Genomic DNA, 15,255 nt, shown 5'->3' with positions numbered 1-15,255 from the left:
CTTAAAAATATTCAAAAGCATCTGTATCCTATCAGTTTGAATGTTCCTTCCCATGATTAAGATTATAATCCATACATATTCCTATACCCATCTTGTACAACTCTTTTCCATGTCCTACAGATTTGCCATAGGGGATCACCCCAACATGCAGGAAGCCTCACTCACTCTATCTTGACATCCTGAAGGCAACAGTAGAGCATGCTGGCTACCCATTAGTCATTCCTCCTCCTATTTGCCATTTGCCCAGCCTGTGTTCTCTACCTACCATAGGATTCCTTAATGATTTTTTTAACCCCTATTCTTCAAAATCCTTATTTTTAGCTCACCATTAATGTAACTATTGTCCTTTAAAAATGTTCCTGCAATTATTTAATTATTCTGGCATGGAAATATTTTCTTTTTGCAGTCATTCTGTTTTGCCAGATCGGTGAATTTCTTCAGCGTTTTTGCTTTATTTCGTTCTGAGGGGTTTTTTTTGCACTCCCACTGCTATCATCTCTTGTAATCATGCATTATCCTCTTTATGTAAATATATTGTATATAATTAAGAACTTTTAAAAATAGCTTGATTCCACAGGTATCACTTTTAAGGCTTTTTGCCTTCTTTTAAATTCTCCATTATTTTCACCTGAATGTCCTACCAACCATAAGGTTTTTAAAATATATTTTGTGTGTGTTTATGTGTGGCAATGACTTATAAACTGAGGTTTTTTTTTTAAATGTAGCAGAGGATTTCAGAGACCTAAGCTGTGATTTGTTCTCTTAGAAAACTTTAGCTTTCTTAAAAAAAACAAAAAAAACAAAAACAACAACAACAACAAAGAACAAGGACTATACTTTTTTGTTTGCCTCATTTTGTTAAGTGTTTCATAGAAGTAGGCAATTAATAAATGTCTTTGATGATGATTCAAGCTCTTTGGGCCCCTGCTTTCTCCTCTTCTAAGAATGAAGAGCCTTCTTAAATGCTACCTCATATGCAAGGATATTGAAAGGATTTGTGAAGAAATTTGTAACCACTTAGGAAATAGCAGGTGATAGGGTGGGGGGATGAAGGGTGAGAAGCCCTTATCGGCATTGTAGAGAGCAAATCAAGTCAAGCTCATCTGATTTCACTCTGTGACAGAGAGACTGACCTTGGAGAAAAGTGACAGCTTTTTCAAGATATAATATGGCAAGGCTCAAAGACTAGAACATTGGGAATGTGAAAAATTTATAGGTACAGGCTCAGATTTTGGGAAATAACCTTGATTTTAGAACTCTTTCTTTTTCAACCTATTATGCCTCTTGGCATGTTTTCTTCCAAAAACATAATAGTTTTAAATTTTGCAAGGGTTTTTTTCCCATAGACTCATACCAGCCTCACCACAACCTTATCAGGTCTCTTTTTACATGTTAAAAACTGAGATTTAGAGAGTTTAAGAGACTTGTCTATGGTCACACAGGTAGTAAATGTCAGAGCTACAGGCTGAACCCAGGCTTCCCAATTCTGTACAGTTTTCTATCCTTTCTGTTCTGAAGACTATAATTAATATGATAATTCAGGATATTTGCTCCTTAAGCCTCATTAAGAAGAAAAATAAGAAAGAGGAAACTGGAAAAAGGGAAGGAGCCATTCCTTTTAACTTCATACATAAAATTACAAAGGAAAAACAATTATATTGAAATAGAGTTATCTATCTATCCCTCTACATATCTATCATCTATCTATCTTTTTAAAACCATGTTTATGGTCACCAGGCTAAAAATCCCTTCATCAAAGTGGTGCTAATCATGATTGAAGATCTTCCCCTGCCCATTCATTCCCTTAATAGACCTCAGCTGAAGCTAGCTAAGGGAAGCTTAATTAGGGGAGGCTTGTTTACAGGAAGGCCCACACCTTTTTGTTAAGTAGGTATGAAGAACTGGAAGAGACTGAGAGAGAAAGAGAGAGAGAGAACTGCAAGGGCCCGGAGAATTGTAAGGGCTTTCAGAACTGTAAGCTCTCAGAACTTGGGGAGGAGAAGATGCAGGCCAGCAGACAGTTAGGATTCATGAGTGAGTGTTTACGGGAAGGCCCCAGCAGAGGGGAAGGTTACAGGATGGCTTGGCTCCTTGCTGCAATATTGTGTTTTAATTTCTTTGCTGTTACATTGAGGTGGACTTACTGATTTTGGAATACAATTACTGCTATGTTGAATTGGGCTTATTTGTTCTGGGATCTTATCCTTTCATGTCTGAATAAATGTTTTACTTCTTCTGCCTTCTACACAGAGTCTCTTATACTTTGTAATTCCAAACTATACAGGCATATTCATGGTCACCATCAATATCATGAATCTTGCCTTACTGATACAATCAATAGCATGTGTCATACTACCTCTTGGTTCTGGCTGCTGAGAGTCTCTGATTTTTACCTTATTACTACCTCATCTGCCATTAATTCATTCACTCAATTAATATTCTTAGAAAATAAACCTTAGAGAGCTAGCTTCTTTAGAGAGAGGACAGAAAAGTATTTAAGATACAGTCCATGTTGTTGAAGAGTTTATAATCTAGTAGGGGTAGCCCATTAACAAGTAGTTCATTACCAATCTCCCTTGTCATTTTTTCTTATTTACATAGGCATCCTCCATTAATTCTTACTCCAAAGCCTGGAGGTGATGCTAGGCACTAAAAAAAATAGAATAGTACAAAGGGAGAAGATGTTGGAGTATCTTGGCCCTTATCATACTCTGTTGTCCGAGGACAATTCATCATCAGAGGGTTGGCCACAGAGTTCTGAATTTATTATTCACAGCAGATTGTCAAGAAAATATATTGTTGTGTAATAGTTGTTTGGACAGACCCGAGGTGGTTCTGTGCTAAGGACATCTTGAGGGAAGTAGTTTAAGCCTTCACTAAGCATCCCCTGGGTTTATAGTTTGGGAGAGGCTCATCTTCTTGCCAAAAATTTCCTCTCCAGGTAAACATGGGAAATGGAGCTTGGCAAGGACCATGACAAAAAAGAAATGTTGTAATGGGAGTTGGGGAGAGGAGTATTCATTCACCTTGCCCCAGTGGTCACAAGTAGCTGGAAGCAGGCTGGGAACATTCTTATTATCTGTAGTGGCAAGGACAGTAGCAGAGAAGCAGTTTACCTTCCTAGGCCCAGGCTATGGAGAGACTGTGCTCTGTTGTAGTAGCTGGACAGGGTGGGTGAGGAGTTCTAGTCAGGGAAGATATCATGATAATGAACCAGATTGTCTTTATCCAACTGCTCCACCTGCTTGTTTATTAACAAGCATTGGTTTTCAATTAGTTATTGTGTTATGAGCTAAGCTGTTTTCTTTATATTGACTTTTGTTCTTTCTCTCTATAAAAATGTGATTTTGCTAGTGTCCTTTTGTTCACGGACTAAGTTGGTAGTAGGACAACTCTAGTATTTTTGCCAAACAAATGGGTATTGGATGGGAAGTTTCTTTTCTGCTTCCATTGTGTTAGATGTCTCAAATTAGCAACATACATTTTGTTCCACTTTCCAGCTTTTTGCCATTTTTTCTAAGCTCCCCAAAACAGAAACTGGAAAAAGGATTTGTCACCTTTCACTCTTTAAAAATACTAATGAGCCTGACATTCTTTGTGGTATCTAAATGGAGGTTTTGAAGGGAGAGAAAGAGAAGTGACTGTGGTTTGTTTCATGTCTACCCTGCCCTCCTAAATCTTGCTCTACAGTGACCTCTAGTATTACAAGTACCTAGAGGCGTTTCAGTTTTTCAAATGGAAAGTAGATTCAAAATGATGAAATCATGAATGTTTGAAGTTTAAAGTTTGCAAAGTTGTTCATATAGTCCTAAATATCATTAGATCCTCTTCATCCTTATAAAAATTTAGATTGCTACCACTTGTTGCTATTTCTAATATCCTATTCTTATGTGAACTAAAACATCCTAAAACATGATATCCTTTCTTACTGTTCTTTCTCCTTCAACATTCTCCTTTATCTATAATATCCACACCCACCCATACATACAGACAGATACATTCACACTCCCTATTTGTTAGACATATCCAAGAATTTTTTCCCTGATCTTAACACTTATTGATAGGCACTGTAAGCCATATTCCATGACTCTAACAACTTCTATACTCATTTAAAATAAAATGACAAGAAAACCACAAATGGTCCTTTTTTTCCCTTAAACAGCCAAGGCTTAAAAAATGCAGAACAAAACAAAAATAAAACAAAACATCTACTTTATAAATAGCTCAGTCTCAGAACTGTACTAATACCATGGGAATAGAAACGACTCCTCAAAGATCAGGCAATATCATGGAACTCATACAGAGGAAGAAACTTTGTCAGTAGTAATAAAAAACCCAAGAAAGATGGTGGAACCCGGGAATGGAAGCCAGTTCAAGATGATTTCGGGTATTAGTAGATAACACCTAGATTATAGAAACTTAATACCATAAACTAGTAGATTGTACTCCTCTATGGCTACAATCAAAGGGCAATTACTTGTAGGACCTTCTAGTGTTAAACTTAGGAGGGTCCCTGAAATTTCAAGTTCCATCCTTAATGTCTGGCACCTAGAATGTCTTGTGTATGGAACAGAAAATGCTTTATCTTTTCTGTACTGTCTGTGTTGGATTTTAGAGCACTTAGCTATAAACCAAGTAGTGAAGATATACAAAATATGGTAGTGATGAATGATCATTACAAGGAATGTTTTGCAGACGTATCTTTTGTTTATATTAAGTAAAAATTAGTTGATTAAAAGTAATTTTAGTAAGATTTATCATAGATTTTAAATTACATGTATTATTCAGATACCTGGAATATAATTTTGTGTTGTGATTTATTTTAATTTACATTGGGTTTTATACAGCTAATTTTTAAGTAGTTTATTTTTGTAGTAGCATTCAGAATTTATTGAAAGTCTGTATAATCTCTGAATAATTTTATGGCTATAAATAAAATCCTATAACTAAAATAAATCAATTTTCACAGTATTAGCTATTTATGGGAATATCTTATATTTATTTTTAATAATGGTGCCTCCTGTTGACATTTATCTTCTACTAAGAAGACTTCTTTGAAAGACTTATTTTGCTCATTTTTCTTACTTATCATTTCCAAAATCTTTCTTGTCCCTTCCTCCCCTCTGTCTTGCCCTTAATGATATTCAAATCAGAAAATGGGAGTTGCCTTTGTTTTCATTTGACTTTTAGAAGTGAAAGTATATTAAGTTCTAGTGAATTTGAAGGCAAAATTCCATTTTTAAAGTTTACTTCCATGTTTTCTGACCATTACAATAGAATTATCATAGTGGGAAAAATGCTTCTTTATATTCAATTTTTTTCTTTTTATTCTGGAAGATTTTTGCACACCTTTCAGGGAGTTATAAAACTTTTGATCTTACAGACAATTGATAGCCTGCTTGATAAGATCCTGGCAAACTGTTAATATACTGGTGCCAATGAAGCTGTTCTAGGCTTTAATCCTTTTATCCATCTATTGGAGTGCAAGCTACTTGAGCTATCTTATCTGCCTTATTTAAACTTGATAATTCCCTCAGCACTTTGTGTATGGAGTGGATGCTTAATAAACATTAAAAATACATTCACAAGAGTCTACATAGCCTGAGAGCTCCATGACAATTCTTAAGTATAATACTTACAATTTCTCCCAAAGAGTCCATACCATTCCTGAAGTTTGTCAGTATTGAAAGAATTGTAAGAATTTAAACAATGCTTTTGAAAATAAAACAAACATTATTATCAAAGTCACTTATATTTTATATACTATAACTTCCAAAGCCAGGGTACCCTGGGGATACAAAGAAAGGCAAAACCCAGTTCCTGCCTTTAGGGAGCTCACAGTCTATTGGGGTGAACAAGTATGTACATACAAGATATATACAGGATAAGCTAAAATGTTTGAATTAACCTCTACTCACTCTACATTCAGCACACACTTTCCAGTATAACATGCAGCCTCTTCTAAATAATTTGGCTATTTGCAGCAGACTTTTGGCACCAACATTAAAGCAAATTGTGAAAACAACAAAATTTTCTTTCTTCAAATTGGCTTATTCACTGATTAGCTGTGCTACTGCTTGTGTAGCATGTGCAAATCACGTAACTTATCTGAGGATCTTCATTAAATGGGGATGATAATGTTTGCACTACCTACTACATAGGGTTTTTTTGGTTTGTTTTGGTGAGAAATGCAGTTTATAAATGCCTACCATGATTATAGAATCTCAGAGTTGTCAAGGACCTCAGAAACCATCTAGTCCAACCTATGTAATACCTGCATGTAATTCCTTCTACAGCTTATTAGAGAACAAAGAAAATGAAGACCCATATTTGAACTAGGCTTCTAAGTCTCTCTTGCTCCCTTCCTCATCCCACAAAATTGATCAGAATCCTGTGGCTGAGTGTATAGCCCGTTTCCCCTTGTTGGCTGGTCATTCCTCTGGCTGGATTCTAGCCTATGAGTTGAGTTGATTGTTGGAGACATTTTAAGCCTATTTCAGTACTGACTTGAGTCCCCATGGGTGGCACCAGTAACATCAAAGCAATTTCAGTATTGAAAGTACAGGCCATGGAGACTGAATATGCAGCATTATTTCTATGTGATAAACTATTTGAGATATCTTATCTCTGATAAATGATACCGGAAGCTGATGATGTGAAGCAAATGGTAGGAAGTGAATAACATTTGTGGCTGCTTTTTTGAAAATTCCTCTTTGGACAAGTTAGATTTTGGATGAGTTAGGCTACTGTGGATAGATTTTAATTCTGTATCAGTTCAATTTTATTTGGGAATGTTTGCATCATTAAGACTTTAAGGAGAGGCTCATATGGTTTGGTTAAATTAGCCATTGCAAGAATGTGAAAATTACACTCCACTGAGAAACCATATCAGTGTGTATTGTCCCCTTGGTTCCCATTTTTATCAATTTTTTTAGTTGCTATTTTCCTTTAGTAAAGATATTCTTTTCCCCTGTTTCTCTTCTATCTACACTTACAAATTCATTGAATAACAAGAGTCAAGACAGAAGCTTAATTCTAAGATTGCAGGAATATCAGTGCTAAATAAGATAAGGCAGGTGGCTATCGTGCCCTTTTAAATTTCATTGTTAACCTTTAAAAAAAAAGAAAAATCCACTTCTCTCAGAGTAAAGCAGCACTTTGTACAATAGCCAGTAAAATTGGTATCTCTTAGCACAATTATGAGAAGTATATTGAAATTAACTGTTCCCAATAACGCATGGGACTAACATTAGCAATTAACTTTAGGATAAGCATGCTAATTACTTATTGGTTCTTTCAAGTTTAATACATAGTATTTCCCTATAGGTAATGTAAAAATGTGTTATTTCCATCATGCAAGAAAAGTCTTTTACTAGCCCTTTATTTCCTACTCAAGTTAATCCTTTGAACTGTGGAGAAAAAAAAAAAGATTTTTTTCTGCCTTGTATTAGCAGTGATGAAAGCAGAGAAAGATGCATTGACTTCTCCTATCAACGTGGAGAAATCAGTGATTAGGTCTGGACAGTTGGTGGCACCTGATCAACATTACGTTATATTTATAATTCACAGGCTGACAGCAACCAGCCATTCTCTGACACCTCCAAGTGATATGGACTCAAGTAGCTCTGAGGAATTCTATCAGGCAGTTCACCATGCTGAACAAACCTTCCGAAAGATGGAAAGTTACTTGAAGCAGCAACAGCTCTGTGATGTGATCCTGATTGTGGGCAACCGCAAGATTCCTGCGCATAGGTAAAGGGGGAGGGGGTGTCTTTCTTAACTATAAATGTATGCCTGTGTACAAAAGAGCATAGTCTTTCTTTCTGAGAACAAATGTGAGAGTACTTTAAACCTCACATATTTTCATAGAAGAGTAAGAGGATTTTAAAACATCTTTCAATTGTTGATGTGCTTTCATTATAATCTTAGATGTGGGGGCTGAGGTGGGGTTAAGTTGTTGGAGTTTGTTTGGTGTTTGTTTTTCCTAGAGTTAGTTTATATGGAACATGGACTGTATAGCGATATCTGGGGAATAAGATAAGGTCTGCACTTATCTAAAAAACTACTGTGACACCTTAGTTTTATGTAATCATTTTCTTCCAGTAAATGCAAAGAAATTTTCTCATATTTTGGTGTATTGTCATCACTGTTTAATATATTTATTAATAATATTAATGATATTGTACTTTGTCCCTAAGGCATTTTAAAGTGAAAAGACATTTAAACTTCCCTCATTCCTTGGTAATTATAATTCCAAAAGTAAAATGTAAATTATCTCCAATCATAATGATGCCATGTCATTTGCATTAAGAATTATAATCTATTTTGGCTGCATTCACTAAATTCGATTCTGACTACTGCATTTATCTTTTGTAAAATTGCCTCTACAGTTTTAAGTTGGCAAAAGCAATTATGTCGCTTTAAGTTAGGGAGTTTAACTTTTTCTACCATAATGCTCCGTATTTAGGCCTACCTGGAAATACGATATTTTTCATAAGATGGAGAATCTAGCTTGGTGAATAAACATTTGTTTTCCTACCACTTTCTCTGTAGTTTCCAATATTTGTGAGCCTACAATAAGGGAGTTACTTCAGTGACTTTCAGAACCATAAGAAAGGGGCAAAAATGATGATTGTCAATGTGGCCAAGGAATATGCTATAATATAGAAGGTGGACATAAAAATGGGTGTGAGGAGAAAAGAATCACTGATTTTGGAAAAAAAATACTATATCACTTATTCTGATGCTGGCTCAGGCAGCAAGCTGTGTTGGATGTTCAAAAATGTTAGGATTTCTTTTAAATCACTCACACAGAATAATCATTTCTGTTGTTATCCATAAGACAATTTTGCTCTTCAACAAATATGATATTTATGAAACATTCTCTTTGCAGGTAGGGTTAACTAAATTAGTATGGAGCTGGGAAAAGCAAACCTTCCTAAGCTTACATCGATTTTTCTTTCCTCTTTGGCTGGCCAGTTTCTCTCTGAAGTTAATAGAAGTTAGCTTTAGCCTAAAGTAGTGCACTGATTCCATGTTAAGAGAATTGCTTAACATCATGGATCACAATATCCCCTGTGACAATTCTTATTTGAGAATTCTGAAGAACACAGTAAAACTCAGATTATTTTCCCCTGAAAGTATTATTCACTGTGGCAGCACAATTGTTATTGGAGGCAGTTATAAGTTATTGCCAATTAGCTGATTATTCAAACATAATATAGACTGAGAATATTTGTCAAAAGAATTAAACTAAGTAGTTCCTCCAGACCACTAAAGTCTTTCAGCTAAATCCTTTTCTGGCGTATTAATTGGTATATTAACAACTTGAAAGAGGTAATGAACCTAAAAAAAAGAGAAACTCCTCATTGATAGAATAAGACCTATAATTTTTTTGTTTTGTTTTGTTTTTTTTTAACAAAAGCTGACTTAAATCCTAGCATTCCAAATTTTCTCAGTAACTTTTAAAATGTAAACAAATTTGAAGTAAAAATGTTATGCCATCGTTTTGTCCAAAAATGTCAATTACAAGACAGATCATATTTCCTTGAACAGAAAATAATAGATGTTTGAATAAATGTTTCAAGGTTTACAAAGTATTATATTATTTATTATTATATTATTATATAAATACATATATAAACATATGTATTATATGTAAAATGTATGGTGTTGTTCAGTCATGTCTGACTTCATGACCTCATTGGAAGAGAGCGGGGTTTCTTGGCAAAGATGGTGGAGTGGTTTGTCATTTCTTTCTTGAGCTCATTTTATAAATGAGTAACTGAGGCAAACAGGGTTAGGTGACTTGCCTGGGGTCACATAGCTATTAAGTGTCTGAGGTGAGATTTGAATTCAGGAAAAGGAGTCTTCCTGATTCCAGCACTATGCACTGTACCACTTAGCTTCTTCTTCCCCTGGCAAATGTAATAGCTCTCATTTTTAATCTTTGACTTCTCAGCATCGTTATCACATGGTTGATCACCCTTTTCTCCTGGAAATCCTCTCCTTTCTAAGCTTTTATGAACCTTCTCTCTTCTTTTGCCTTCCACCTATCTGGCCATGTCTCATTCTCCTTTGCTGGGTCATCATGCTTGTCAGAACCTCTAACTGTACATCTACTCAAGGCTCTTTATAGGACCTCTTTTTTCTACAGGTTTCTGAGTGGTTTCAACAGATTTTGTGGGATAATTTATCTCCAAAGAGATAATTCTCAAATCAGTATATTATCTTTCTCCTAAGATCCTGTCTTACCCTACTACTTACCTACTGGACATTTCCAACTAGACATTCCATAGGCACATTGAACTCGAGATTTCCCAGATTGAGCTTCCATTTTTCCTCCCTAGTCTTCTCAACTCTGCCCCCACCCCTGTTCCCTTCTATCTAAGCTACCACCTTTTCAGTCAAATCTCAGAGAAATGACTCCTAACTCTCCCTCCCTAACTCTCTAATATGTGATATCAAAATGGTTGCCAAGTCTCATTAATTTTTCCTCCATCATGCCTTTCACATTCTTTCCCAAAGTACATTTGGCTCTCCCTGCAGGTACCTGATGTGGACTGAAACTATTAACTGACCGTAGAGTTATTTGTACTCCCCCAAATGGATGTTCTCCCAACTCTCATTTCAATGACTTCATATTGGGTGTACTGACTCACTGAGGGAAGTTATGTCAGAACCGGGTTTTGTCAATAACTGCCACAGCAGAGAAAGAACAATAAAACTGCAGCTGTGACACAGGCAACAAATTAGTCACCTAGATTTTGGTGGTGTAAATTTTGAAAAATATTCTGGAGTTGGGACCATCATTTTTCCAGGCACTAAGTTTCAAAACCTGAATCATTTCCTCCTTTCATGTCCTCCCATAACCTGCAAGTCTTGTTCAGTCTGCCTCCAAAGCCTCTCACAACCAGCTTTTCTCCACTCACACCATAGCCGCCCTAGTTCAGTTCACTTTCATTTCTCTTATTAGAATAGCATCCTCATTTAGCTCATGGCTTTATATTTCTCTTATCTCTGAATCCATTCCTCACAAGCTACCAAAATGATATTACCAAATCACAGTACTGACCATGGCATACTCCTTCTCTAAATTCTCCAGTGTTCTGTTATCTAGAACCAATATATACTCCTGGATTTTTAAAGACCTTCCGTCTAGCTCACAGTGTTCTATATTGTTCCTGAGAATCACATGAGAGACTTTATCAAATTAATTGCTGAACTCTAGGTAAGACATAACATTCCTCTGATATAGAAATCTGTTGTTCTTCTGTTTTGCTTGTTTTTTGTCTCGCTCCCCCAACCCCGCCACCTTTCTGGGGTTGGTATACAAATTCATCAGTGTAAAAATTGCAAATGTGGAAATGATCAATAAATTTTCTATAATTTACAGTTGTAGAGTTGGTTGACAATATGGAAAACTTAAACGACTTGCCCATGGCAATATGGTTAATACATGTTAGAGTTAGATCTTGAACCTATGTCCTCCTGATTCCAAGGCTTGCCTTCTGTCTGCTAAGCTTCCTCTTGATCTAGTAACGGTCAACAAAGAAAATGATGTTAGTTTTGCATAATCCATTATTGATGAAGCCCTGCTGTCGCTTGGTGATCACCATTTACTTTTCTAGATGTTCACTAACTATATTTTAAATAGTACTTTAAATCATTTTGGTAGGAATTAAGTAACTGGTGTATATTTCTGTGAAAACATTTTTGAAAACTTGAGTATTTGTTCTCCTCCAGTCATGCGGCACTTTTCTTTTTCTCCAGACTCTTTCAAAGGTCACTGTAAGTGGCTCTGCAATTCCATTGGCTAGCTCTTTTGGTACCTGCTTCATCAAACTGGTTTACTATGCTGAGTCTTTTCTAAAAGCTTATTTGCTCATATTCCCCACTCCCTAGATGATCTGTCTTTGACGTTCCCTCTAGCACTAAGAGTCTAGGTTTGATTTCATAATAGAAACATCCAAAAAGCTGAATGAATTATATAAAGGAACAATTTTAAAAGCCTCATTTGCACCTAAAATGTAGAAATCTTGTAAAAAGAATACATGTAAGGTTGTTTTAAAGGAAATAGTATTCTTTCTTTGTGTTATATAGAGCATAGCATGCATTTATTAGCCGATTTTGATTTTTTTTTGTATTTGGAAGAAAAGAAAAATGTACAACATTGCCTTACTTTCCTCAGAGTAAAAGTACTTTAACAGTTTTACCACGAATTCATAATTTAAGGGCTCTTCTAAGCAAAAATAATTGATTTAACTTGAAAATAAATTTTCTGCCTTTGTGCCTGGCAATGTGCTAAGCATTTTTATAAATATAATCTCATTTGATCCTCACAAAAACCCTGGGAGCTAGATGCTGTTATTATCCTCATGTTTCTAGTTAAGGGAACTGAGGCAAGTGGAGGTTAAGTGACGTGCTCAGAGTCACGCAGCTGGGAAATATCTGAGACCACATTTGAACTCAGATCTTCTTGACTCCAGACCACTGCACCACCACTGCCTCTAGAGAACAAAAAGCAGAAGGCTGAACTGTTTTCTTTTTGACCTCTGTCCTTGTATTTGATATCAAAACAATCCTTCAACAACTGCTCAAGACAAATTTTGCCCTAAAAATAAATACAGCATCAATCTACAGGACCTCAAAAGGAACTTGCATCATTGCACCCTCTGACATACATCACATTTATTTTCTTGGCTAATATCAAATTTTAGGTGACAAGTGATTTGAGGCTGTCTGGTGCTTTGTTAGTGGATGGAGAAATGTAATACGACTCCAGTTCCACACTCACAGCTGCTAGAGAAGAATGTTTGCTTCCTACACTTTGTGACTTTTCAGTTTTCAGGCAATATAGTTGAAAAATTGGTATCAGGTGACTAGAAGGGAAACTTCTTATGGTCCTTCTGCTTTCACTTCACCCTGGGAGAAATGTCAATTCTCAGTTTATCAACATGTTGAATTTATTAGCCCATCTGTTTTCTGCACTTTCTGTGATAGATTCAGTAAGTGCCATTACAGTGACAGGAACTGAAATTGATCCAGCTCCATAGTTGATGACAAATACTAATGACTGAGCAAAAATGACTAATGAGTAGGTGAAGGAATAGTAGCATGGGTGTGTGTATTCATGTATGTATATGACAAACACATTTACCTATATGAATATGATGTGTCCATACATGCATTATATCTACATATATGTGTTTGTACATATATAATTTTTATATATATACATACAATGTGGATATAGATTTAATATAGATCTCTTTCTGTCTATGTAGGTTTCTGTGTTTTAATCTGGATGGAAATAACTGAAGCAAGCATTGAGACCTCATGCTATTAACAATTCAATAGGCTTGGTTACTGTTGTTGAAACATTTTGATTCATGATCAACCTGGAAAATTGAAAAACCTGTTTCAAGAATCTGATTCAGTTTGTCTTTACCAGCTATGCCGTGCTTTACTCAAGTGATAAAACATGACAGTGAACATTTGCTTCAAATCCCTGACTACAAAATGCTAAAACTCAATTAAGGGAAATGTAGACCCATTATTAGAAAGGGTACTATCTGTCCATTTAAGTGTTGCAAATAATTGCTGGAATTTTTGACTGTTTGAATATAGGTTGGCTATGTAAGTTATAAGGACTTTTATTCATTTTCACTTTGATAGGCCAAAATAGATCCAAAATTTCTTCCCCTCAGATATTTCTACACAATTAAAAAATTCAGTTAAATTCAAAATTTACTAAGTAACTAGCATGGGCAAGGCATTATAACAAGTGTGGGTTTTAGAATGATGAAAAATGGTATAGGCTTGCCATCAAATAACTTACAATTGAATAAGAGAGATATTATGACATTTTATACTAATTTTATAAATAATAAAGGGACAAAGTTAAAGGAGATATTACGGCACCTTGTTCTAAGAAAAATGTGCGGAGGGAGATATCACTTTACATTGGTAGGATCAGGCAAGGCTTCTTGAAGAATAGTGCCGCTGAGCTTGGTATTAAAAAAAATTTAAATGGGTGAATATTTATAGATAGTATGTTCTAGATAAGGGGATTGCCTGTGTGAACCTTCAAGGAGATGGGGGAAGGCAGGATGAGGTCAGAGAATAGTTAGTAGTGTGAATTTAGATGGAATATGAATCAAGAAAAATAATGTGAAGTAAAGCTTAAATATATGGAGATGGGATAGCTAGGTGGCATAGTGGACAGAGCCCATGGCCTGGGGTCAGGACAGCCTGAGTTCCAGTTCAGTCACACATTTACTAGCTGTTTGACCATGGGCAAGTCACTTAACCTTGTTTGCCTCAGTTTCCTCATCTGTAAAATGAGCTAAAGAAGGAAATGGCAAACCACTCCAGTATCTTTGCCAAGAAAACACCAAATGGGGTCATGAAGAATTGGACATGACTGAAATGACTGAACAACAACATGATGGAGATTGATTGAGATAGGTCTTAAACTTCATGGTAAGGAGTTTGTATTCTGTCCTATTATAAGCAATAGGCATAATAAGAGACTTTTGAATAGGTAAGTGATGATGGTCATATCCATAGATTTGGAAATTACTTTGGCATTCACTCAAAGGAAGGATTAGGGAAGGGAGAGTCTGAAGGAAGGATCATCAGATAGAAGGTTCAACTAATAAGTGTTGTGTAGCCTGACTGGAGTTGACAACAATGTGAGTGGAGACGAGGTAACAGATCTGAGAGATAATGTGCCGCTAGAATGGATATGACTTGGCAATATATCAGATATGGGAAATGGAGATGGAAGAGTATAAGACCGCTGACAGTATAAGATAAGTATAAGAGTATAAGTGTCAAGATTTCGAGCTTAGGTAGCTGGGAGAACGGTGGTATTATCAACCAAATAGCAAAGTTGGAAGGATGGGCAGATTGGGGTCAGGGGACGAGGAAGAAGGAAATTTCAGTTTTACACATTCTTAGTTGGCAGCATCAAAGGGAAATCCATAAACTTCAGATAATAGACCTGGACCTAATAGTGTACATTTGAGAGCCATCAGTATAAATGTATTTAATTAATCAACAAGAATGTATTAAGTACTGCCTATTGGTCAGGCTCTCTGATAGGAACAAGGGAGACAAAGACAAATGAAATAGTTGCTATTCTCAATGTTTCTGTATCCTATTAAGGCAGCAACACTCACATATGAAGTGTGTGTGTGTGTGTGTGTGTGTGTGTGTGTGTGTGTGTGAAGCAGGAAGATATAGTGACTA

General features: G+C 35.9%; 1 protein-coding gene across 2 annotated transcripts in view; it reads left to right on the top strand.

Annotated features, from left to right (window-relative positions):
- KLHL1 (kelch like family member 1) overlaps positions 1-15,255 on the top strand; it is a 563,316-nt gene that overhangs the window by 161,312 nt on the left and 386,749 nt on the right. The window contains exon 2 of one of the 2 annotated variants that reach the window (XM_036757923.1): positions 7,570-7,752. The exons of the other annotated variant lie outside the window; for it this stretch is intronic. Within the exon in view, the coding sequence (XP_036613818.1) occupies positions 7,570-7,752 (183 nt within the window). The remainder of the gene's footprint in view (positions 1-7,569; positions 7,753-15,255) is intronic. 2 annotated transcript variants of the gene reach the window in all.

The sequence above is a fragment of the Trichosurus vulpecula genome, chromosome 4 (assembly GCF_011100635.1).
Source record: "Trichosurus vulpecula isolate mTriVul1 chromosome 4, mTriVul1.pri, whole genome shotgun sequence".
In the NCBI taxonomy this organism is placed as follows: Eukaryota; Metazoa; Chordata; class Mammalia; order Diprotodontia; family Phalangeridae; genus Trichosurus; species Trichosurus vulpecula.
The sequence above is the reverse complement of the archived record's forward strand: the minus strand, read 5'-3'. Positions and strand labels throughout refer to the sequence as shown.